Source organism: Martes martes (assembly GCF_963455335.1).
Source record: "Martes martes genome assembly, contig: scaffold_335, whole genome shotgun sequence".
Classification (NCBI taxonomy): domain Eukaryota; kingdom Metazoa; phylum Chordata; class Mammalia; order Carnivora; family Mustelidae; genus Martes; species Martes martes.
Window position 1 is genome coordinate 791 of NW_027666253.1, and position 26379 is coordinate 27169.

General features: G+C 44.0%; 1 protein-coding gene across 1 annotated transcript in view; it reads right to left on the reverse strand.

Moving 5' to 3' along the window:
• Positions 1-400: 400 nt before the first annotated feature.
• Positions 401-26379, reverse strand: part of LOC308338110 (dynein axonemal heavy chain 3) — a gene marked incomplete at its 5' end in the record, with an annotated part of 50862 nt that continues 24883 nt past the window's right edge. Inside the window, 10 exons of the mRNA XM_080831665.1 lie at positions 401-791; positions 2226-2363; positions 3042-3246; positions 5787-5929; positions 7502-7669; positions 8486-8640; positions 12694-12810; positions 14351-14595; positions 16907-17132; positions 21985-24126. Coding sequence (XP_080687791.1) covers positions 438-791; positions 2226-2363; positions 3042-3246; positions 5787-5929; positions 7502-7669; positions 8486-8640; positions 12694-12810; positions 14351-14595; positions 16907-17132; positions 21985-24126 — 3893 coding nt within the window. The remainder of the gene's footprint in view (positions 792-2225; positions 2364-3041; positions 3247-5786; positions 5930-7501; positions 7670-8485; positions 8641-12693; positions 12811-14350; positions 14596-16906; positions 17133-21984; positions 24127-26379) is intronic.

Below are 26379 nucleotides of genomic sequence, written 5' to 3' on the forward strand. Positions count from 1 at the left end.
CTGAGAGACTCTGATGTTAGTGCATAGAAACAGAGTTGGAAAGAACCAATTAAAAGTTCAGTGGTAGTTAGAGCAAAAGCAGCAAGAGAAAACCACAGAGGAGCTTAACCAAATGGCTAAAGTTCTAGGTTGAAGAAAGAGTCCCATTGTCAGTGTTCGAACCACTACTTCAGTAGCTATCTGATTTGGGAGACCTTACCTCCTCTGTATCATGGTTTCTACAGCCATAAAATGAGGATGATAATAATAACCTACTTTACAGGAGTGCTCTGAAATACTGGCTCACAGCAGGTGTCTATTAACATAACTGCTACCATCCTCATCATACCCTGTGCCCCTTAGGAAAGGAAAGTTAGGTTGTGGTCAAGAATGAAATGCTTAAAAAAAAAAAAAAAAGAATGAAATGCCTTTTATTTTCTGCATTGAGACAGAAGCCATTAATTATCCAGCTGGCACAGAGAGGCTACCCCTCGGTTTATCCAGTGCTTCTGGGGCCTGTCTGTTGGTAGTTCAATGGACAGGACATAGTTGGTGGAGTGGCCTGTGGTGGACAGGATGCCTCTTCGGGCACTTGTTTTGTAGACTGGACACATGTAAATGTTCTGATGCAGAAACATCGCACTTTCCCCAGGTTTCAGCCAAATAATGGGCAATGGGTCATAGAGGATCTTGGGGAAAGACTCCCCGATCTGCTTTGTTTTCCTGTCCCAGCGGGCACCTTCCAAGAAGAGGCCTTTTATGTAGGCCCCATCTTCTGGGTTACTCTCCATGACCGTTTCTTGTGTGGTTACCTGGAAGAGAGGAAGCTGTAAGTTCTATTACCTGCCATTTCCCTAGAGTGGGGCAGCATTAAGAGATGAGAAAATCTGCTGCAATGTCTGCCTTTCCCAATATGCATTTCCCAGGACCCTGGGACTTCTGTGATAATACTCCTGCCTTTGCACATGGACCAGGTCTGATTCCTAGTCAGCACAGTGGGCATAGGGAATGTATTAAAGTAGAAGTCAGGAAGCCACATTAACTATATCTAGCTTAGCAACCTTTGCACAGTCCTTTCCCTTTCTGGACCTGGATCTGTAAAGTGGGGGGTTAGATTCAGATGCATGCTCATAAAACAGTCCTCTGGTGGGGAGAAATAATGTCTTAATTTGTAGTTTTTGTTGATGTCTATGGTGTAGGTAGTCAGTTTCAGACTATCAACTATGTAATAAGGAGCTACGACTGGCTCTGGTGAGTTGATATGGGCCAGCTCCAGCATACCACTGTTTAGGTTCCAAGGTGGTAAAGTCAAATTCCTTCAGTTAGCACAGAAGATGGTCTAAGTGCAGGAAGATGAGGAGTGGTGTGGATTATAGTGAACCAGAGATCACAAGCTCCATTTAAATTCATTCAAATTGTAAACTTTTTTTTTTACTGTGAATAGGATATTTTTCTTATTTTTACTTCTAAGTACTTACTGCCAGAATAGGAAAAGGTTACTGATTTTTGTATATTTAACCAGGATCCAGCCACCATATCTATATTCTGATACCTATTACCTATCAGTATTCTGACAAGTATGTTTTTAGAGTCTTTAGGATTTCTAGGTATGCAATCATTTCAACATCAAAAAAGATGGTTTTATCTTTTTTTCCCAGTGTTTATCCCAGTTATTTCATTACTTTATTGCATTAATTTCAGCTTAACATTGTCTTCAAAGACCATCAATTTCATTCATAAACTAGATTAAGACCTAGGCAACCAGTCTGCAACCTCTCAACAGATGATCTTACTCTTTTCTCCCCATATATGCGCAGAGTGATATTTGATTACTGGACATTCCTTTGACTTCACTCCAAGCAAAGGACTACCCAAGACCAAATGAAGAGTCCTTCCAAAGGAAGAGTCCATCACGGTGAATAAACAGTGGGGGAGGATGCTTTAATTTTTCTTGGTACAATGGTGGCAGAGTTTTCCTCTGGAAAGATTATATATATATACACACACACACACACACACACATACACACACACACACACACACACACACAGACAAAGCCTTAGGAATCCTCTGGTTCTGTCAGGAATAACTTCGGAGCTATTTTAAGATGTGCTAAATACTTTACTTGTACCATCTCAGAAACATTTGGGTCTTAACACATCCAAATGTTTGGACTTCTTAAGAAACAGGCAACACTGCTTTCCCTGGTTGTTCCCATGAGCTGGCCTAACCCAAAGCACTTCTACCTCAAATTCAAATCCGATGTGGTCAATGGGGATGGTGTATTTCCGGGCATAATTCTGAGAGACACCCGTCAAAAAAGACTGTGTGAAGTAGAATCCAGAGATCCAAAAGACCACAGGGGGCCCATGGTCAATCCATTCCTGGAGAGCCACAGAAATAAAAATTCAAAATCAACAACACATAAAGATAGTTCAAAGTCAGATAATGTAAATGAATCCCATTAAGAAAAATGGTTTTTCTCATTTTTCTTAAAACAGGCAGCCCTCTAAGTTTAGGTTATATTTTCCCACTTGTGAAATGAAGGTACAAAGATATATGTTTCTACTTTAAGAAAAGCATAGGTACAAGCTGGTGTCAGGAATATAATAGAGACTGGCAGGGACTGTAGCAGTGGAAACTAGGTGCCTTGTCTAAACTGAGCAACAGCCACTCATCTCATAATACTTGCCATTCAGGACTCTAGGCCCATTGTTTCAGGTCTTTCTTTTTTTTATAGGACAAATATCTGGAGTTTTATGTGTAATACTTCAATGTTTACATGCCAGCTCAAAAAAATTTAAATTATCAGGCAGCCAAACCAAATATATCTACTAGTTGAATCTGACCCATGAGCCACCAGTTTGTGACATATATTCTAGTTCCCACTCTTGTCTCTATAGGGTATAATCTTTCCAAAGATTCCGAAAAATCTCCCCCTGCCCACTCTCCCCACTGCAACGCTGGGAAGATTGTCTCTAGTAGGTGCTCGGTCCATTTCAGAATGTCCTCTCCACTTGAATGAGCACGCCAGGTGCCCAGTTACCCTGACTCCCAGGTACCTGGAAGAAGGCCAGGCGGGCTAGCAGGTCAGCCACATAGCCCCCCAGTGGCTTTAGTGATGGGTAGGACTTGGCCATCCACATGGCTGGCACTTTACCCACGATCATGCTACTGAAGACATCCTCCAGCTCTGAGGACATCAGGACCTGTCCTTTGATGGCTCGGCCAAGATTAATGAGGCTTCTGCGAACCACTTTGGTCAGCCTGCAAGAACAAAGGAGCTGGCTCAGGCAGACTCTCCAGTTTTATTCTACCCAAGTATGCTGATTCCAGGTTTCCTTTTACTTTCCTCCACTCTTTCAAAGGTCCTACAAGTGATATACACTCATGATAGAAAAATTATAAAGATGAGAAAAAATTAAATCATCCAGTATCTCATTACCTCAAGATAACTTAGATATTTATTTTCCCATATTTTTCTATATTTAAACGTTCATTTTTTTGTATCTGTTTTTCTCTCTTCGCATATAGGGAGCATCTTCTCAACTCAATAGAGACCTAAATCATCTTTTATAATAACTGCAAGTTATTTCATTTTATTGAATTATTTCCCTATTGCTGGAACATGTTAGTTCTAGGTTTGTTGTCACTGTAAACAACATTGTTAGGAACATCCATCCATAGCAATCCTTGTGGAAACTTTTAATGATTTTCCTAGTAATGGTAGAATTTCTGGGTCAAAAGGTAATACATTTGGGGTGCTGAGTAGCACAGTAGGTTAAGTGTCTGACTCTTGGTTTCAGCTCAGGTCATGATCTCAGGGTCAAGAGATCAAGACCCATGTTGGGCTTTGTGCTGGGCATGCAGTCTGCAGTCTCTCTCCCTCTGTCCCTCTACCCCATGCTCTCTCCTTCTATTTCTCTCTCTCTGAAATAAATAAATAAATAAATTTTTTTTAAAAAGGTAATACAGTTTTAAAGGGTTTGTTCCATATTGTCAAAGTTGTTCTTTTTATGGATTATGAGGTCCATGCCTGAGAAAAGGCAGCTGAAGGGCATCCTGAGGGATGCCAAGATTGCCTGTCTCTCTCTTTGGCCTCTATGTCATGAGACCTAGCCAAGCCTGGAGGGAATGCACCTGAGAGTGCCAAAAAACATGCCACCAGAGAGAATCTGTCACCTCCAAAGACTTTTGGAATGCCCGTCAAATGGATATAAGAATGGTCAAATACAAGAAAGAGATTCCTAGATGTATAATCACTAAATATTCATATTAAGAAGAATTTAAGGGTCAGACATTTGGTGCATGTGCTTTGCTGAGGAGTCAAGAGGCAAAGTGACTATCTGAGGCATGATACCACAGACCTGTAGCTATTACACCTAAAGACCTACTTGTAAGAGATTTTTCTGTTTTTCAACTATGAGCTCTGCTAGTTTCAAGGTTTTAGTACCCAAGGAAGGAACATCTGCCCCGGAAGACACATTAATGGTTGCCCTGAACTGGAAACTGAACTGTCACCTAATCATCTCGGGCTTCTTGTACCACTCAGTGAATAGGTCAAAAAAAGTACAGGGGAATGTAAGAGTATTACTCAATGTGATTAATCCTGACCATCTTTGGAAAATAAGATTGCTGTTACCCTGTTCTCTTCTATTGCAATGACCAGTGGGAAACGCTAGTGAAGACCCCTGCAACCACCAAGGAAGAGCTCCAGTGACCTTAGAAGAGGGAAGCCATGAGGCTTAGTATCTGGATGAATGACAAGTCTCCTCCCATCATGCCAAGGTATCTGACTCACAGCAGTGCTGCTACATCCTAGCTCACAGCCCATACTTTGCTTGGTTCCCCCATATGGCCAACTGTCTGTTGACTCTAGAGAGTAATCCTGAGACTGGAAGGTAAGGAATTTTTATATAACATTCTTCCAGTTCTCTAGTCCTTCAGAGTCAGGACTGTCCCTAAAACTGAGCAATGACCAAAGAGGCAAAAGGGAGACAAGTTAACAGATGAAGAACTGGGAGCAGTAGGAACCTTGGACTTGAAGGCAGAAGTGATGAGTTTTCTCATTTGGTACAGATGGTCTTTGAGAATCCCTTCAGTTTTATTTAGAAGTCAAATCAAGATATCTATTGGGCTCTATGCTATATATAGTAATTGAAGAAGTGAGGAGGGCCAGAGACCCTTAGTCCCATGGTCAGCCCATAACAACCCTTCCCTAACTCTGTGGTTGCGGTAATGGGATAAACTTCTCTCCACCACTTTCTCTGTTCATACTGATTTCACATATTGGCTAAGTGCATGGGCTCTGGGATCAGACAGCCTGGGTTCAAAATCAGTTCTGTCACTGAATGACTATGTGACCTTGTACTTAACCCTTCTAGGTCTCAGTTTTCTCATCTGTAAAATGGTGGCAGAGGGATTACTAACTGTGCATATTTCAAAAGACTACTATATGGTTTTAATGCAAACACATGCACGGTGCTTGGAGCCATACCTGGCGCTAAGGGCTTAAGGAAATGGTTCTAACAGTTACTTTTACTATTAGCCTGCTTGGTATTGGTTTTAACCTGATTTTACAGGTGTCATATGAATGAATGAGTGAGAATGAATAGAAAAAAATGATTTAACAGTAGGTGAACACATGCTGGGATGGTCCTACTTATAGCCCTCCCTATGGGAGAGGCAAAAACAGCACAGCAGCCTTATCAAGTGTACACATCTGTTACTGCCCATTAGGTCATACCCCTACACTCCAACTCCCAGGATTCAAGTTCTCAGGATCCAAGTAAGACCATCTGGCCCACCTGTTGAATCTGATGAGCTCCTGCCTTAGGACGGTGTTCATGGATTCCTCATAGACCACAGGATACAACTTCACTACCACTTCCAGGTCAAAGTCATCGGGAAGCTTGGAGAGTATGTCCTGGGCCAGCTCTTCAATCACTTCCTTAAAGCACAGACAGTAGAGAGGTGAACGAGAAACAAGGCCTGTACATTGTGGTTTTGTCTGGGTAAACACAGTCTTTTTAATCACAGTCTGTATGATCTTCCTGGGAACTTTCCCACAGAAGCCAACTCTGCCTGGCGGAAAGGAGGGCCCTCACCTCTCTCCTGGTCTTTGGGAAGGCACCACCTCTTGGCCCAGAAAGCAAAAGAGCAGAGCAAGGAGAGCCCTCTTTTCACACCTGAAGCAAGGGCCTGAGGCCTAGGCAGGGATTCCTGCTCTGTCAGGCAGCCTCAGGGAAGAACTGCCAGCTCCTGTCTTTAAGGTCAGCCCCAGGAGAGCATCTCCCCCAGCTCCCTCAGCCAGTAACTCAGAACCGGTTCACAGTACAGATGGGAATCTTGCTCAGTGCCAGTAGCAGGACAGGACACCTGGGAACGTAGTAGGCCATTCCTCGGGATTTAGCAAGAATAGTCCAGGGCAATGGAGTTGGCCAAGTGGAGAGGGGACGGGCCTAGAAGAACAAGGAGTGGGACCTGGTTGTGAAAGAGGCAGAGACCTTAGCCATCTGGTAGATCTGAGAGGCTTGGCACATGCACTTCCTTCCCTCTCCTCTCTCCTGTGAGGGGAATTTCCATTCTAAACTGAGACCAAGCAGGCTGCTTTATCTTCCTACCCGTTATCAATAATGGCACTATGAGCCAAAGCAAGAGAAACCCACAGGTGAGAGGGCTTGAACATAGGTTAGCTCAGAAGGTGGAGAAGGGAAGGGGAAGGACAGGAAAGAAGAGGGTGTGGCGGCGTCAGGAGACGGTGGTCCTGGGTCTGGCTCTGCCTGAGTTACGAACGCAATGAAGCAGGTCTCTTTCTTTCACTGGGTTCATTTCACCCCCTTCTGTAGACTGAGGATGGTGGACCAGTCTCCACTTCATAAAGTGTGCAGTAACTGGGAAAGGCACCCCAAATGATTGATTCTAGGTGTTTCCAGGACATGGAGCAAATCATGTTGGATCACATGATGAGAAAGTCACTCTCTTTCTGAGTTTCAGTCACTTTTGTCTTTTCATTCTTCTCAAGGACAAAGTCTCAGGCCGGAGCTAATTAAATGCTCTGTAACACTGGCCGAGCTTCCCCTTTCCACAAGGAGCCAGCGGCGCCTCAGCAACGTCATCTGCAAGGAATCTAATAACTTTCATTAGCTTTCATTTTCTTTTTTGTGGCTGTCATGACTTTATGGAAATGACACTGGGTTTCCATTTATGGCACTGATGAGCAGCTTTTAAATGAAATGTTTTTAAGCAAAAGAGATTTAGTTTTAAATATTATATATATGGAGTATAGATGATATATGGGTGTAGCAACGAACCACGAGGGATGTCCGGAAACACTGGTGTTCTTCCAGCTCTGTATCTGAGGACTCTTAGCAGGAAGACTCAAGAACCCATGTCCTCACTCAGGGGTCTGCCAGACCTCCCCTCTTCTGCTTCCCTGGTCATCAGCCACAATCCTGTGTGACCACCAGGTGGAAAACTGCCTGGGAAACAGAATTATGTCTCCTGCCCCACACCTGGTTACCTGAGGGGACTTGCCACTCCCTCCTGACTGCCTAGGGAGGGTCAGCAACACCCCTTGAAACAGCTGGTTGGTTTCCTGGTTGTCCTTGGTGATGTCAGCGTTCTCATGGAGGCCAAAGACTTCTGGGTGGGCTGTGATGGGTAGGTTCCTGAGATAGTCGATATAGGACTGGAAAGGAAATCTTCAATTGACACAAACCCAGGTTCCCTGGGGTCCCAGAGATCACTCAGGGATGGGCTGGACCTAACCCAAGCAAATCACACTGGGTTGGTAGCACGGGTCACACCTTCCCACCACCCCACACACCAACCACCCCCTCCACACACACACACACACACACACAGGGTAAACACCAAGCTCTTTCTCATATAGTTTTCTGGGGAGTGAAAATGAGGGCAGAGGTCTGAGTATCTCCCTTCCCACCCCTAGCTTCTCCTTGTTTCCTCCTCATAGTTCTGGCTTTGCATTCAGACAGAACTGGATTTGGATCCTAGCTCTATTGCAAACTAATTGTGTAAATACTTGACCCCCAGTTTCCTCATTTGTAAATGGGAAGATAAGTGAGGTTACAGAGGAATGGGCCTTGGCATATAACAGGTGTTCAATAAAAGAAAGCCCTTTTCAATCTCTTACAGATTCCATTCTATTCTTCCTGTTCTCATTCTTCCTTCCAGTTTTTCTGTCCTTCTCCTTTGGCTACCTTTTGAACCTTTGTTTTCAAGTACCAAATTCCAGCCTATTTACTGCTAAACCCTCATCTTAGCCATCCTTCTCCTTAAACCCCCAAGATGGACCGCACATTCTGAAAAGACCTTATCTATCAAATGCCCAGTTTCCATTAAACAGTAATAATGTCTCTCTTAGAGGCTTTTTGGAATATTGAAAAGAGCTTATGGACCTAAGGCAGAAAACCCAAGGCTACCTCTGGGCCCTCCTTGCTTACACTGCAGCCCCTAGCCACATGGGGATTGCCGAGCCCCTCACCTGGTAGGGGCCATGAGGAGGGACATAGTAAATGTCTCCAGGAGCGAGATAGTAATGATCCTCCTCAATTTCCTTACAGTAGAACGTGGACAGAAGGGACAGCAGGAGACGCCTGTCTTTGTCATCAGTCACTCTGCCTCCGTAATTACATTCCCCTGGGGACAACGAACAGGAAGAAGATGAGCCCAGGGAAGGTCATAATGAACTTGGTCATTAACCTAAAACAGGATTCTTCCAGCCAAGGAGCTCTGCTGAGAAACAGGGTTGCTGAAACCAAAGCTCACCTTGGGGTGACACCAGGTCTTTTTGTTATTATGTTTGCTACAAAAATAGTACGTATTAACCATATGAAAAATCAGGAAGCAGAAATAAACTGAGAGAAAAACAACACAATCACCAATAATTCCACCAGAGGTGACTACGAACATTTAGGTCTCTTCTTCATGTGTGCGTGTATGTGTGTATACATATGTGAAAGGCATTACAGAAAGGTGGTTCAGGGCAAGCACTCTGGCATGAGACAGTCCTGGGTTCCAATTCCAGCAATTTCTCATTCATTGAGAAGCAGAGATAATTGCAGTATCCATTTTACAAGGTTGTGGTTAATAAAGCTTATAAAACATTTAGTACAATGCTTAGCACATAGAAAGCATTCAATTTATTATAGCTATTACAAATACATATATGAGATTATCCCACACACCCTGCTTTGGGATACTCCACCCCCTTCATTAATATCATTCGCTGAAACTCAGGTTTCTACACTCAGATTTCTACAAAAAGAATTGGGTAATTCTTTGGAAGCCACATCAAATCCTTCTCAGTAACCCCATGACACATTTTCTAGCTGGTCCAGATTCCACAGTATGTGGGTGCCACCTGGTATTTCGTAGTTATGGACAACATGCTAGTCTGCAGGGAGGAAACACATCTGTGTATATAGTGTGTGTGACAGACGGGCTCATTTCCAATTCCAACCATTCCAGGAAGACGCAGGTCTACAGACAGGAAACAGGAAGTACGGCCCAAGTTTGGGGCCAGACACCTCAACTTCTCTTGGTTTTGGAAGGGTCTGAATGTCTGGGAGGAGGACCTGGGTGGTTCAATAGGGGAGAAGTAAAGGTCTAAAGGGAAGCTCATACTTCTTGAGTCATTTGAGCCCTGGCAGAAGCTATTTTACCTGTGGACTTTTCCAAGCCTTTAGCAAAGCTCAGTTTGAATGTTACAGCTTGTCCTGGCTATAAACAAGTTTTTGATAGCACTATATTAAATACAATAGTCAAAATATGACATTAAAGAGACAGTGGTTTTTCCCTCACTGAAGTCAGTGGGGCACTTCCTTATCAGTGAATTATCCTGCAGGCTTTGGGTTTTATGTTTGTTTAGGAAGGTGCATTTCTTGGGGCCCCTCTATGGCTCAGTTGGTTGGGTGTCTGCCTTCGGCTCGGGTCATGATCTCAGGGTCCTGCTTCTCCCTCTCCCTCTGCACGCCACCCCCCCCCCCACACTGCCTGCTTGTGCTCTCTCTATCCCTCTGTCAAATGAATAAATAAAATCTTAAAAAAAAAAAAGGAAAGTGCGTTTCTTTATAGCTGCTTATGTGTCTATTCTGGTAACAAGAGCATAAGTTCCCACAGGCACCAGGATGTGTTTTATCTTTTCTAAGGTCTCTACTCTACCTGCTCAAGGGCTGGGGATATCAGATTAAGAATGTACTGACTTTGGGCCATCTAATTTGATAACCACTATCCAAAAGATGAGACCTGTCTCTTTGATCAGTGTCAGTACAGAGTTCTAATGATCATCTGTATCTATTTTTTTTTTCTTTCCTGCGGCACATAGAGGTGGCGGGTCCCTTGCAGCAGGTAGGGTGTGGGAGAGGTGTTCGTGTGCATTCGATTCCTGGCATGAGCTCTTCAGTGCTATCCCTGTGGCAGTGACCACACACGTGTGTCCTGACATGTGGCATCAAGAGTCGGTGGAGCTTTTGCCAGCTGTGCCCCTGAGAGATAACAGCCATGAGCACAGACCCTTGCCGATTCACGATGGACATGCAAAGAGGGCGAGAAATGGACCTTTGATGTCTTATACCCTTGAGATGTGGGGGCTGTTGATTATCTTAGCCTAACTAGTCCATCCTGACTGGTACAGGGGGAAAGTGAGTATGCTCAAGCTGGCTGACACGGTGGGGGCGGGTGGTCTTACGAGCTGCAGACAGTCCCATACCAAGACCTTACCCCAGGGCAAGGATACATTCGTTCTGCTTTCTGAAGAAGAGCCTTGGCATGTGACTCTGAATGGCCTGAAATGCTAGGAATATGACTCAGTTCTTTAGAGAATGTCTAATAGCCACTGCCTTTATGCTGTGTGTGTCACTTGGGGTTTTGTTCAGGAGACAGTGTGCTGAGTTAAGGTCTGTGTGACCTTTTACAACTGAACTTGATGATTACTGCGAAGCAAGATTTCTCAGTCCTAGCACTATGAACATGTTGCCCTGGGTAGTTCTGTGTGTGTATGTTGAGGGGGGTGCTGTTTTGTGCTTTGTAGGACACTGATGCATGGTTAGCAGCTCCCCTGGCCTCTACCCTATGGTACCCCTATTTAGTGGTGACAGCCAACAATGGCTCCAGATGTCGCCAAATGTCCCCTTGGGGGGGGAAACTGCCCTTGGTTGAGAACCACTGCCCTCAGGCCTCAGTCTTGTCAGATATAATGCGGGGTAACTAACGTGAGGCTCAGAAGTTGCTATGGAGACTGGGTGTGATGACTGCGTATACAGAGCACCTGCCGCATGACTGGAGAAAGGATCCAGCCAAACTCCTGAACATACAGAGCTGAGGAAGGAACTCGTGTGTAATCTTGAAAATGCCCAGGGTTTCCTGCTGAGATGCATTTTGACCTCTGGCCATGGGATTCCACTCACTCAGCCCATCTACAGTTTATCTCCTATCTCTGGGGTTATGTGATCTGTTCCTTGAGGGAAGCAACCAAGTCTTACACATTTACATTCTTCCATATTATGCACTAGTCTACATTGGGTGACTAATAAAAGGTCATGGATAGACTGTTTCTGTTTTGTTTCTAAAGGTTTTATTTATTTATTTGACACAGAGAGAGATCACAAGTAGACAGAGAGGCAGGCAGAGAGAGTGGGGGGGAAGCAGGCTCCCTGCTGAGCAGAGAGCTGGATGCGGGGCTCGATCCCATGACCCTGAGATCATGACCTGAGCCGAATGCAGAGGCCTAACCCACTGAGCCACCCAGGCGCCCCTCGGATAGACTGTTTTAATACAAAACAGCAAGTGCCCTTTTCACCGGAGGGAACCTCTGTTGGGAGTGCTCTCCTTCTTCCTGCCCACTGCCTACCCTACTATCTTCTGCCCCTTATGAATTCATTCATCCCTCAAAACTCATCCTTTATGCCTTCAGGAAGTTCTCCATGATCATCCCCTACTCCCTCCCTGAGGTTGAGGTTTAATCATTGTGCTACTTTTCTACTTTATAAATATTTCTCTTGTTGAACTTATCACTGTATTGTCTTTTATTTCTTTTTAAAAGCATTTTTTAAAAAAGATTTTATCTATTTACTTGAGAGAGAGAGAGACAGAGAGAGCCTGAGTGCAGGGAGGGGCAGAAAAGGGGGGAGAAGCAGACTTCCTGCTAAGCAGAGAGCCCGATGCAGGGCTCGATTCCAGGAACCCAAGATCATGACCAAGCCGGAGGCAGAGAGACACCCAACTGACAGAACCACCCAGGTACCCTGTCATTTATTTATTTATTTATTTATTTAGATTTTATTTATTTATTTGACAGACAGAGATCACAAGTAGGCAGAGAGGCAGGCAGAGAGGGAGAGAGGAGGAAGCAGGCTCCCTGCTGAGCAGAAAGCCAATGCGGGGCTCGATCCCAGGACCCTGAGATCATGACCTGAGCTGAAGGCAGAGGCTTTAATCCACTGAGCCACCCAGGCACCCCTCATTTATTTCTTTATATAAATTTTTTACTTTGTAGATTGTGAGCCACTTGAAGGTAGGAATTGTATCTTAGTTTTTTACGTCTAGCATGGTGACCAGCATTAGTAAGAGCTCCATGTTTGTTGACTGAATGAATGAGTGAGTAAATAAATGGATAGAGATGGGATCAGAAGAGCAGAAGGGTGGAGTACGATACTGGAGATTTGTAATTGCAAAGCCTCCTCCCATAAGTACCTGTCAGGTAAGTTAGAGCCTCAAATGGCACCTCCTTGTAGTCATTCAGAAACATCTGGATCTGCCGCATACTGATCCTCAGGTCAGACTCGTTGAACTCATAAGGAATATTCCAACCTGCACAAAGCACAGAAGAATCGGAGGCTTCAGTGCCGAGAGCTCATAATTTCCATTCCGACATCGAGATGTACAGTTAAGCATCATTACAGATCAGGAGCCTCTTTCAGCCCCGTGAAGATCAAGCACCGGGCGGACTATTAGCCTTGACATTTACTGCCAACGTGGGAGCCATTCTGCCTGAGAAAACATCCATTCTAAAATCAATTTCCTTATGGATCTTCCCATTTGTTAAGGTAGATGTTAATATCGTGGGATTTGTGGAATGAGAATTACTCTCCCTGGCTGGAATACTGTGGTAATGCACAGAGTTCCAAAAATAACACTAAAGCATAGCCAGACAGCAGTATCTATGATTAGGCAACAGAACGAAGTCAGCTTTGAGAATTCCCCTCATCGTGCTCATGGGAAAATGGGATGGCTGGCCTTGAAGAAACTACCGCTTGTATTTTCAAGGGTATAGTGATAAACGCCCAGTGGGTCTGGGAAAGGGGCACAAATGCATTAACCAGTTGGGCATGGTGGGAGACAGCAGGGTACAGTTGGATCTGTGCTCAACAGAGACCTTTAATTTCCTCCCAAACATTTACATTCAAATAAAGAAATGTAGCAAAATAATAAAATTCATGGTCTGGCACAGAAAACACAACTGGCCAGTTGGTTGCAAGCCAAACCATTACATGGATTTTTGGAAATCTGATGTAGGTGGGAGAACAGTGGTGGGCGAATATGATGTATGAAACGCAGATGCAGGAGGAGTGTTCCCCCCCGCCAAAACTGTCTCATCCCTGCACCCCTCAGCAGAAGGGTCAGGATGGTAGAAGGAAAGAAGATGCTCAGAGAGAATCACCAAGAGGACAGTTTGCCTCCTTATCTAACCCAAAACAACAGCTGAAAATACATTTCAAGGCTTTTGAACAAAATCAGAGGCAGCCCAACCTTAAAACCATGTAGATGTCGAATCTGCATTTAGCAGTTTGATGTTCTGCTCTAACAGGAGTGTTAAGTTAATATAAAGTATTAAATTAAGTTAGACCATGGAGAGGTTACATTGATAATGAAATTTATTTTTATTTTCAAGAGGAAGCACAAATGTCCCGGCTGTATTTCTTTCATTCTTACGCACATGTGTAGAGAACGACTTACAATGCCATAAATTAGCTGCAGACAACTCCCTGGAAAGTGGCTATCGTGCCTAAGATAGGTAAATGCTCATCAAAGGGAAAGGCCTCCAATCTTCTCAACAACATATTACTTTGGTAATTAGGAGACCTCTGATTTTGGAGCATCAGCTCTTTCCCTGACATTGATAGTGACCTGGTTGTAGGGGCTGCTGGATTTATCAAATAAAAGTACAGGACAGTCCATGAAATTTTTATTTCAGATAAACAAATCATGCTTAGTCTAAGTACGTCCCAAATAGTCTGTGGAATGTACTTACATGGCATTTTACTGGCAACCCTGAGTATGAACTTGAACACACACCTGCATCTGTGTGTGATCTGTGCCCCAGCAGCCCAGGGGCACTGTCACCTCTTACCCAGGGGTCCGAAGTTTCTCCTCTCTTGAACGATGGCATGGAAAAAACAAAGGCCGAACAACAGCTTTTGCCACATGACTGCCTTTGTGCAGCTTTGGAAGAACACGGGGTCCGAGATGGGGTCATTGAGGTAGGAGCGCAAAAGATTGGCCCGGAGCCCTTTGGGAGGCTCATTGGTCATTTTGATCCCATTTTGGAGGATGCTGACTGGAAATTTCTCCGTTGGATAGCTGGTTAACCAGAGTCTGCAAGAAAAACAGACCTAAGCAGGTAGAGCAATACAAGAAGTTATACTGAAAAGCAGTAACAAAAAACAATAGCCCCCGTGTATTAAGCACTACTAGATGTCAGACCCCATGCTAAAAATTTAATATGTGTCCTTCCTTCACTTCAACCCTCACAGCCACCCTGGGTGAAGGGATTAGCTCTCCCCTTGTACCACTGAAGAAATGGAGGCATGCAGAGGTCATGTGGGTTTTTCAAGGATACGACACCTAGAAGCAACTGACATGGGATGCGACTCCAAAGGCCCTCTCTTAAATGCCATGCCACATTCCCCCCTTGCTAGACCTCCTGAGCATCTATGATGGCCAGATAGTCTCCCTGGAACCCCAGGAGTGGCCAAGAAGGGAGGGAAGAGGCCATAAACACATGGCCTGAGGCCTTACGTCAGGAGGTAGTTATGTGATATTTCACATACCAGGCAAATCAATGCAATGTTAAAGCATAGTTTTGAAGTAGTTGCCAACTTGTAAAAATCGAGGGTTTTTTTTTTTTTTTTTTAATTCTAGATTCCCACCTTCCCTTGAAAATATTAGAAAATCTGATCACAAGGGGCCCGCCTTCCTGTATGGCATCAGTCGCTTGGTATTAGGCAGTCACTTCTCTAAAGGGCATGGGCTTCTGGGCACCTGGGTGGCTCAGTGGGTTAAGCCTCTGCTTTCGGCTCAGGTCATGATCTCAGGGTCCTGGGACTGAGTTCCACATCCGGCTCTCTGCTCTGCGGGGAGCCTGCTTCCTCCTCTCTCTCTCTGCCTGCCTCTCAGCCTACTTGTGATCTCTGTCTGTCAAATAAATAAAATCTTTAAAGGGCATAGGCTTCTAGTTCACCACCATCCCCACATCTCTCCATTGATGTCTGAGAGCAAGGATGACAGCCCGTGGTGATTGCTAGAGAACTGTGGGAACTGCAACACTTCTTGTGCCTGTCCTCTCCACTCATGTATGTTATAGTCTTGCCTCCTGTAGGCACCTGAGGTAACAACTTTTGGGTTAGGACTGTAATATAGAAGAACTTAATACAAACATGAATAATTTTTGTTCATTGAGTGTGTCATTGATGGTAGTTAGTCAACTCATCATCCTGAACCAGGTAGAATTCCTGAAACTGATGGATTGCCCTCATAATCTTCCATGAATTTTATATGAGCCTTTCATGAATACAATAAGCTATGGCCTAATTTGGCTTTGTAAATAAACACCAAACACCTTCCTGGTTTCGGGCAGACATGACTAAAATGAAAATTACTAGCAAGCTTTGTGGCCTAGGACAGGAGTTGGCCAACTTTTCCTATAAAAGATCAAAGAGTAAATACTGCAGGCTCTGCAGGCCATGTGGTCTCGGTCACAATGACTTGTAATGTGAAAGCAGTCACAGACAGTATATGAATGAGCATAGCTGTGTTTCAATAAAACTTTATTTGTGGACACTGAAATTTGAATTTCATTCAATTTTCATGTGTCATGAAATATTATTCTTGTTTCGATTTTTTCTTCCACCACCTAAAAATATATAAAACTCTACTTAGTTTACAAGATACACAAAAACAGGTAGCAGGTTGTATTTGGTCCACAAACCATTGTTGCTGACCCTTGGCCTGGAATAAGAGCACATTTGAGTTGGAAGGGGCTTTGAAGTCCGGTTTACCTCATCCTTCTGTATATGAAAAAACCAAGGCCCAGTGTTGCTGGCGTTAAAGTTCAGAAAAAACAAGTAGCTGTTTCCAATATTGATTAAAATTCTACAGAGCCCAAGAAATATAGGATAGAGCAGCCTGGACAATGGTGCTCACACTCCAGGTAAAAAAAAAAAAACACCACATATTTTAAAAATCAGATTTGCTGACATTGAATCTACCTTCCCAGACACATCTCATAATACATCCCCCAACAATGTCTCACAGCATATACCCTGTAGTCACAGAATAACATCTCAGTGTTTTCTTCATACACACTTTTGCTTTTATAGATGCTGTCCCTTCTGCCTACAGTGTCCTTCCTAGTAAACTCCTATTCATCTTTCAAAACCCCAGGCAACTGTCAGGCCTCCAGGCATTCCCCAACTTTCCCTTCCCTTTTCTGTGCTCCATGGCTCTTGTGCAAACAAGTCTGGTGGGTTGTGTATGGCATCAACATCATTCATCTGTGGTCTGTCTTCCGCTAGACTAAGAACTTCTTAAAAGGAGAAATGTGTTCACCTTCGCATGCCCAGCCACCAGCATGACGTCTGCAGCTCAAGAAACAGGCCGTGGGGCCTGGGCGGGGAGGACACCTCACCTGAATCTGATGTTAGTGCTTTCAGGAACAATCACCTCCTCACAGATCTTCTCCAGCATGGGCATCCAGCTCGTGGCCAGGTGGCAGTTTTGTAACACCACCCAGGTCCCATCTTTGATGGCAGTGTTGATCATTTTGGCAGCAATGGAGCCTTGGCCTTGGCCAAGGGAGATGGTCTGTGTTCTTGCACCTCCCATGCCAAGATCTTCAGCAAACTTCAGCAGGCCTGCGACCAGGAAGAAAAGGGGGCTTTTGAAAAAGAGCAGGCCAACTAAGACCATATTAACAACAACAATGCAGAAAAAAGGGTTGCATCAAAATTCTGGGCATGGAGGGGCGCCTGGGTGGCTCAGTGGGTTAAAGCCTCTGCCTCTGCCTCTGCCCCTCTGCCCCACATCAGGCTCTCTGTTCAGCAGGGAGCCTGCTTCCCCTCCTCTCTCTCTGCCTGCCTCTCTGCCTACTTGCGATCTCTGCCTGTCAAACAAATAAATAAAATCTTAAAAAAAAAATTCTGGACATGGAAAGAAACTAACTGGCTCCTGTTGACTACAAAAAAAAAAGCCTCTCTATGTGGAAGTTTTGGACTTTGGGTAAGAGGCTAAATGAAGCTACTGTTGATTCCTCTTTTGTTCTGAATACATAGATGGTCTTGATTTAAAAAAAAAAAAAATTACACATATCGGAAAAAAATTCAGAGTCTGAAAGAAAGAGAAATTCCCGGGTGCCAAAAATGAAGAGGGAACTCAAAACTAGAGAGGTGAGCACACAACCAAAGAACTAGAAACTGGGTTGTTACTAATGCATTTTACTAGAAAAATAGGTGTTTTTATAGTGAAATTTCAAGTAAGTCTCTTTCACTTCTCTCTTCCTCAGAAGCAGCCAACATTACTAGCTCTTTGTGAATCTTTCCAGAGATATTTTATACATTTAAATGAATGCATATATATGATTATACTTATGAGAATTGTAGAAAACTACATCTGCTTCTCTCATTTAGATCTTTTCCGCATCAATACAGGCATACCTCAGAGATACTGAGGGTTTGGTTCCAAACCACCACAATAAAGTGAATATTGTAATAAAGCGAACAAATGATTTTTTTTAGTTTCCCAGTGCATATAAAAGTTATGTATATGATATATATGTTATCCATTAAGGATGCAGCAGCATTATGTCTAAAAAACAATGCATTTTACCTTAACTTTATAATATTTTATTGCTAAAATATGCTAACCATCATGTGAGCTTTCAGTAAGTTGTAACCACTGATCACAGATCACCATGACAAATATAGTAATAAGGAAAAAGCTTGAAATATGGTCAAGAATTACCCAAAGGTGACCCAGAGACATGAAGTGAGCAAATGTTGTTTGGAAAATGGCAATGATACGCTTTCTGCCACGTTGGAGCCTATGGAGTCTGCCGGGAACAGGACTCCCAAATCGACAAATGCATCTGGAAGGCTGTGGTCCAAGACCATTTTTCTTTGGAACCTGAAAGAGCAGACGGCTCTTCTTAAAATTGGAGGTTTTTATGCTCAACATGAAACTGAATTCTGTCTAGGCAAGAGACGTGCTTATGTGTATGAAGCAAAGAACAACACAGTGACTCCTGGTGGCAAACCGAACAAAAATAGATTTAATGTGAGGAAAAGTAACCAGTGCTCATGGAAACAGTGGTATGGCTTGTGCCAAAATCCAAAGCAACTTTCCTGTTAAGCCATTGGCCACAGCATTGGGTGATGCTATATCCCTTAAGGATTAAAACTGACTGAAAAGTCAATAAAGGTGTAGATTTGTTATCTTTATTCTTTTTTGTAAAGATTTTATTTATTTATTTGACAGAGAGAGAAAGTACGCAAACAGGGAGAGCAGCAGGCAGAGGAAGAAGGAGGCTACCCCCCTGTGCAAGAAGCCCGACGTGGGGCTTGATCCCAGGACCCTGGGATCATGACCTAAGGCAGATGCTTAACCAACTGAGCCACACCGGCGTTCCAATTTGCTCTCTAAAAAAAAAAAAAAAAAAAAAGAGGGGTGCCTGGGTGGCTTAGTCAGTTAAGTGGTCCTAGGACCTCAGAACGTGGCTGTATTTGGAGATGGGTTTTGAAAGGGATAATTAAGTTAAAATGAGGTCATTATGTCAGGTCCTAATCCAATAAGACTGGTGTCCTTATAAGAGAAGAGACTGGGACATAGATACACTCACAGAGAGAAAACCTTAATATAAAGACACAGGGAGAAGCAGGCCACAGACAAGCCGACAAAAGAGGTCTCAGAAGAAACTAGCCCTGACGACACCTTGATTTGGGATTTTTAGTCTCCAGAATTTGGAGGAAATAAATTTCTCTTGCTTAAACCACTGAGTCTTTGGTAGTTGTTATAGCAGTCCTAGCAGACCAATATAATCTCCGAAAAAGACCATGAAAGAAACACAGCTAACAAAATCATTAAAGAAGGACCACAAAGCATAATAAAATTCAGAGTTCTGTGGGAAAAAAAAATACACGCATTTGGAATAAAACAAAACTTCTGGAAAAATGGAAAGCACTGTCACTGAAGATAAAAACTTAAAGCACTGATGAAAAGAACAGGGTAGGCACAGCCAGAAAGAGAATTACTAAACAGTAAGGTCTGCAATCAATGATCCATCTGGTAGGACCCAGACAGTGGTTTCCAAATGCTACGGCCTCTGCAGAAAGAGTCCTTTGAGAAATGCTTATGCAAACTCAGCCCGGCATACGTGGTAATTCTATACAACAAGGAAGCTATAAAAAACTACTGAGATTATGTGAGAACTTTAGGCGTGAAGGAGCCCCCACAGGCTGGGGACTAAATGACTTGAGAATCAGGAAGCTTGATAAATAATAAAACACCGCCATGTTTGAAACTGTGCGCTCATGGGGTGCCTGGGTGGCTCAGTCAGTTGAGCGTCTAACTCTTGATTTCGCCTTGGGTCATGATCTCAGGGCTGTGGGATCAAGTTCCACGTCTGGCTCTGACCTTAGCAGTCTGTTTCTCTCCCTCTGTCCCTCTCTCTCTCAAATAAATAAATTTCTTTAAAAAAAAAATCTATACGTTCACAATGATGCAAAGAAAATCTTAACAGCTTAAGTAACTTTGCAGGTTACCAGGGCACCAATTCATTAACCCAAAAGCTGAGAAATCAAGGGAATGAACTAAACATCTATTCTGCCGGTCCTTTTTGAACTATAGCCCGGGTAAACCAAAGAGTTGACAGGGGAAAATTCTTCTTAGTAAGAGAGTTCCAGCTAATAAATGTGGAAGGAGTGATAGAATTAAAATACTGTTTCTCAGCCCCTAATGAAATAAGGGATCTGGGGAATGATTTTGTTAAGGCCGCTAAAAATCATCAGCTCAGTTGTTTCCAAAACATACTGGAATCACATGGAAAGCTTATAAAGCACAATGCCTGGGCCTCATTCACAAAGATTTTAATTTAATTGGTTGCGGGCAATTTAATTGGTTGCTGCACCTGGAGTTTTTTCTTAAAGTCCTCCCAGGTGACGCCCATGAGCAGCCAAGATTAAGAACCATCATCACATTAAGTGTGAGCCCGATGGGAAGCCTTACGAGGGAAGTGCAATGAGGAGGCGGGTCGCACTGACAATGCCTCAGTCCCCTGATCAATCTTAATCGGGAAAGGAAAGACAACCAGATAGCAGGTGCTTCCTAGTGTGAGGCACTGTGAGGGACACAGTAGCCATAACGTCTCCTGGGAAGTTATCAAAGCTGAATCTGATCAGGCCTCTAACACAGACAGACAGGAATATGCAACATAAGGCTTTGGATGTAACCGGCTTGTCAACATTTTACAGAACATGCTCTGACCTTTCTTCCATTTGTCCTCTTTACCTTTCCCGGTTTCCCCTCATTTCTCTTGTTTAAATCTGTCACGTGAGGGACACGGGAAAAAACAAAGCCACTAGAGAGGGGCCATGGATTGATCTTTGACAATAGCATGGTGGTATGGGAAAGGGGAGAGGGTACCAGTTCATTTCAGCTCACTCCTCTGACTTCCCCTGTGGGGCAGAGGTGCTGACCCAGGGGTATCCGGGTCGGGACAGGTGTTAGACTCCCCAGCTTCCACAGCAGAATGGCAAGCTTTGTCGTTTGCATTTCTGGTCCTCTTTCTTCATTTAGCAAGAGACAGAACTAAAGCTTTGAGACCCAACAGAACAGAAAACTAATCTATCCCTGTCAACAACTCATACCTGTTCATATGCAATAACTGGTTTCTGGAAAGATATGCAAACTGGTAGTAATGGTTACTTCTGGAAGGAAGATGTAACTTTCACTCTGCACGATGGTTTCTCAACCTCAGCACTACTAACACCTGGGGCCATTTGGGGATAATCCTTTGTTGTGGGGGACTGTCCTGTGCGGGTAGACGGTTAGCAGCATCCTCAGCTTTAGTCTACCAGACTGTAGTAGCACCCCCTAGTTGTGACAAAAAAAATGTTTCCCCACTTTGCCAAATGTCCCTTGAGGGGAGAGAAGGGTATGGGTTGAGCCACAGTTCTATACTTTTCTGCACTGCTTTTTTTTTTTTTTTCTCTAAACTATACAAAGTTATGCACAGTATTAATTACCCAAAAGAATTTACTTTAAAAATCAAAAGAAAAGCCTAATTGGGAGAAGCAATAGTCAGAGGAAATGATTTAAGACAAAGATGATAAACTCACACCCAGGAGGCTTAAAACTAGCCCCGGTCGGGTCCTCACAAATTTTAGGAAAAATTTGAATGAGTTATCAAGATGTAAAAATGGGTGATTTCCATATTTCTGATTTCTCTTGAAAAAAATCAGATGATCTGGCCATCGGAGCTCACATTATCAGCACAATGCTTGGGAGCTGAGCAGCTGCTGCTTCCTTTGTCGGGGGTTGGGGGGGGCGGGGAGGAGAAATCTTCAGTGGCTCCTTCCAGCCCCACATGAGCCTGTTAATGGTCTGGCTTTCAAAGCATCTGAGTTTGAGATTCCTGCTATAAGGAACATGTTATTGTTACCTGACCATGCATTCTGGGCCATTTATGTTCTTTATACAGCATTCTGCCCTTACCTGCCATTGGGTCTGCACCCGGAGACAACACGAAAATCAATGGGACACAACAACTGGAATCGTTGTAGGACCCCTGGAGATCAAATGTAGGGGCTTCGATGTACACGTCACCCATGTGTTCAGCAATGAAATCCCGAATGGCTGGAATGATTTTGTCAGGCCGCAAACATCGTAGGATCACCATCCTCTCCAATCCCTTAAGGAACTTCCAATTTCCAGGGAAATTCTCCTCGTGGGGCAGCGTGGAGTCATAGATGAGCCTCCACTCCTCAGGGTTTTGTTCTAAATGTTCCTTCAGGCCCTTCATTCTCGGCAACGCCGAGGCACGAACCACTTCCGCCCACGCCTTCTCAGACAGCCATTCAGGGGCTGGGTTGGGGAAGGGGTTGTCCAGGGCGACCCCTCCAGTTAGAAGGAAAGACCAAACCTCCTCATTAATTTGCTTTTTCTCTTTCATGAGGCCGATGGTCAGGAGGAGGGAAAAAAGGAGCTTGTCCTTCTCAAACAGAGAGCGGCAGACGTTGTTGTAGATGCTGAGGGTAAAATGTCCAATGATGTACTCAATTCGAAGGTCCAGTTCTTTGCTCTTACTGCTGTCTGCCAGGGAATGCACATAGAGGTTTATAAACCAGGCCAGGGAGTACTGGTACATGGGGTCGATGTTGGCCAGGTCGGAGATACAGAAGAAGAGGGTGGCAGAGTGGACAGCCACTGGCTTGTAGCCCATCCGAGTCTCATCGATCTGTGTTTCTGTTACTGAAGCAATTTCCTGTTTCTCAGAGATCTCTTTAGACAGCAGTTTGGAGGAGGACAAAATTTTGATGGCAGTCTCATCCTCGAGGATGTTGCCCTCAGACAGGGAGAGGACCTCTAAGATCTTATCTTCGATTTCTTTTAGCTGCTTCTTGTTCTTGGCACTTTCCACAATCAACTCATTCTTCTTCTCTTCCAGTTCTGGCTTCTCCTTGGCGGCCACGATGCCAAGGAGCTGATCTTGGAGACCTAAGGGTGTGATCATGAAGTTGAGGAGGCAGACTTTCATGGCAACTTCAGGGAGGTAATGTGGGTTCCTCAAACGGGTTGTGATGTATAACTTAAAATCTCTGGAGTATTCGATGATGTTTTCACCCAGCCTCATGTACTCAACCCCTTGCTGCCTGAACGTGGACTTGAGCAAGATGGGTTCAATAAATGCGTCCAGCTCCTCTCCAACATTTTCTAGTAGGACGGGGGTGCCAAGCTGCAGAGCATTTTTCAGCGTCCTCACATAGGTGGCATCTGAGAATTTGATGATGGACAGCTTATTTGTTTTCTCCATGTTCTTGATCCACTTATTGGCCTGCCCCTGAGGGTCGATCATTAAGGCCCAGCGTCTGGAATTGGACACAATGATGCCATTGTCGATGGAGAAAGAGTCAACGGGCAGCCCAGCGATCTGCCAGGCACGGATTTTTACAGGATCTCCTAACGTGTTGCTGAGACTGAAGTCACTGGAGCTGGGGATGACCTTTTCTTTACACTGGGCCAACCACTGCTTCTGGCACCGTGCCCGATAATCCACAGTAAAGGCCCCAAGGTAAGCCACAGTCCCTGAGGATAACAGCACATCTCCTGTCAGATCAATATACCGGATCTCCAGCTGCCGGGCGGCTTCTGTCCATCTGTCCTTCTCTCCGCCAAGACCACTGATCAGCTTTTCTGCCCTGATCAGCTTTTGGGAGCAGATTTCAATGTTTTCCTCCAGCGTCTTTTTCTTGGTATTCATGTCTTCAAAGTCGTGGTTCAGGGCCTGGAGGCGGTCTTCCACCAGCTTCAGTTCTGCTCGTTTCTGGTTCAGTTTCTTCATCTGTGTGCCTAGCTTTCCCTCGGCCTCCCTCAGCCGCTCCCGTTTGGGAGCCACCACTTTGGCCACACGATCGTACACCTCCATGGCCCTCACCCATTTGCACAGACCTTCACAGGCAGATGACACATTTTTAATGACAGCTGGCTGGAAATCTGGGTGATCGATGAATCTTTCCCGGATCCGCTTCATGATCGCTGGGGGGATGTTGTCTTTGTCATATGTCTTAAGACTCTCCAAGAATTTCAGATCTCCAAGAATCTTTCTGGAAACTCCCCAGTAGTCTTCTATCATTTTACCTGTTTGGAACAAGAAATGGAGACTGGACTACTAAGACCTTCTGGCTGAGACTTGAAGGCTTGCAATGGTTACTCCTATTTGGGGGAAAAATCCAAAGTCCTGCTAAGAAGTTTTGGGCAGGGAAATATTCTGTATGATACCATAATGATGGATACATGTCACTATATATCTGTCCAAACCCATAGAATGTGCAATACCAAGGGTGAACTCTAATATACACTATAGACTCAGGATGATAATGTGTCAATGTAGGTTCATCAACCTTAACAAATGTTCCACTGTGGTACCGTAACAGGAGATGTTATGCATTTGTATGGGTTAGGGGTATATGAGAAATCTCTGTACCCAGAAGGGTACTCAATTTTGCTGTGATCTTAAAATTGCTCAAAAATATAAAGTCTAAGTAAAATAAATAAAACAAATATAAAAAATATAAATATAAAATCTAAACAAAATAAAATAAAGAAAAATCCAAGCTTCTCACAATGGTCCAGGAGGCCCATTGAAGTCATCTACCTCATCTCTGCCTTGCTTCTTAGGCTTCAGTCAGGAAGCACCTTCCTTTAATTCCTCATTGATCTTAAGTGCTTCCCTAATGAGAGCCCATCACCTAGCCTGTAAATGGCATCTAGCTGGTTCCTAACTAGACTTTTCCGGGGTGCCTGGGTGGCTTAGCTGGTCTAGCTCTGACTCTTGGTTTCAGCTCAGGTCATGATCTCATGGGTCATGATCTCATAGGCCAAGAGATGGAACCTTGAGTGGGGCTCCATACTCAGCAGGGAGCAGGGAGCCTGCTTGGGATTTTCTCTCCCTCTGCCCCTCCCCACTCTCTCTCTCTAATAAATAATTAAGTCTTTAAAAAAGATAAAAATCAATAATCATAAAAGAATAAATTATTAAGTCTTTAAGAAAGATAAAAATCACCTCCACTGAGAGGTTTCCCTAGATTTCTATCATTAAACTGGGCCACTCTACCCCTCTCCCAGCATTTTCTTTCATCTCAGCTGCTAGAATGTCCATTCCCTTGACCGTGTTTATGTAACCTGTTTATGCAACCTTTTTTGGTTTCGTTTTTATTGTCTGCCTCTCCCTTAAAACTGTAAGCTTCTGCTCTGTTTACTACAATCTGGCACAGTGCCTGATATTGTTATCAACAAATATGTATGGAATGACTCTTGCCCCTTGTTCCAGTCACAGAGAAGGCAAAGGAGATGTGAGTTTGTGTTTTGAATATTACTTTTCAAGTCTGGGAGGTGGATTGGATGGGACTCAATCAGTCCCCCTCAGTGAGGCAGTCTCAAGAGAAAGAGAAAGGGTGGGGAAGCAGCAGGTAGGCTTGTCCTTGCCCTACCCAGGAACAAAGCAGGGCCCTTACTCTCCCCAGCACCCATCCTGCTGACTAATGATTGAGTGAGCCTCAATCCCATCCTGGGCTGTACCCATTTCGTTCACATGCTGGAAATGAGTTGGAAGCCCTTTTGGCTCACAGCACTGTAAACACTTGCCAATCTCAGGCTTATCAAAAAAATTTATACTTGAGAAATCATATTAAGTACCATGGGTCAGATGTGTCCTGTTTCTAATGCATGCACAGTACCCAAACAAATATTTCCCATGAAGGTTTTTGTCTGCATTCAGGAAAAGGATCTGTTTCATTTACAATCAAGGTATCCAAAATGAATTCAATTGCTCTTTTGTTCCATCTTCATGTCCTGGCTAAAAATCTGCAGGATCAATGAATAATATGCACCACTTGCTTCAACTTTAAAATAAGAAAGGTGAATGGTGGGCCCTTTGCAGATCATCAATGATCTAAGAAGGGGATGACCTTTTGTGACCTTGGCCATGTTTTGTGTGTATCTTAGCCATTCTCCACCCTGGCTGCCCCTTAGATCATTTGGGAACTTAAGAAAAAATACAGCTCATGGGGGGAGGGGGGATGAGAGAGGGTGGTGGGGAAATGGACATTGGGGAGGGTATGTGCTATGATGAGTGCTGTGAAATGTGTAAACCTGGCGATTCACAGACCTGTACCCCTGGGGATAAAAATACATTGTATGTTTATTAAAATTAAAAAAAAAAAAAAGAGAGAACAAACTGAAGGGTGACAGAGGGAGGTGGGTGGGGGATGGGGTAGATGGTTATTGAGGAGGGCACTTGTCCTGTTGACCATTGGGTGTTATATGTAAATGATGAGTCACTGAATTCTGGTCCTGAATCCAACATTACACTGAAGAAAAAAAAAATACAGC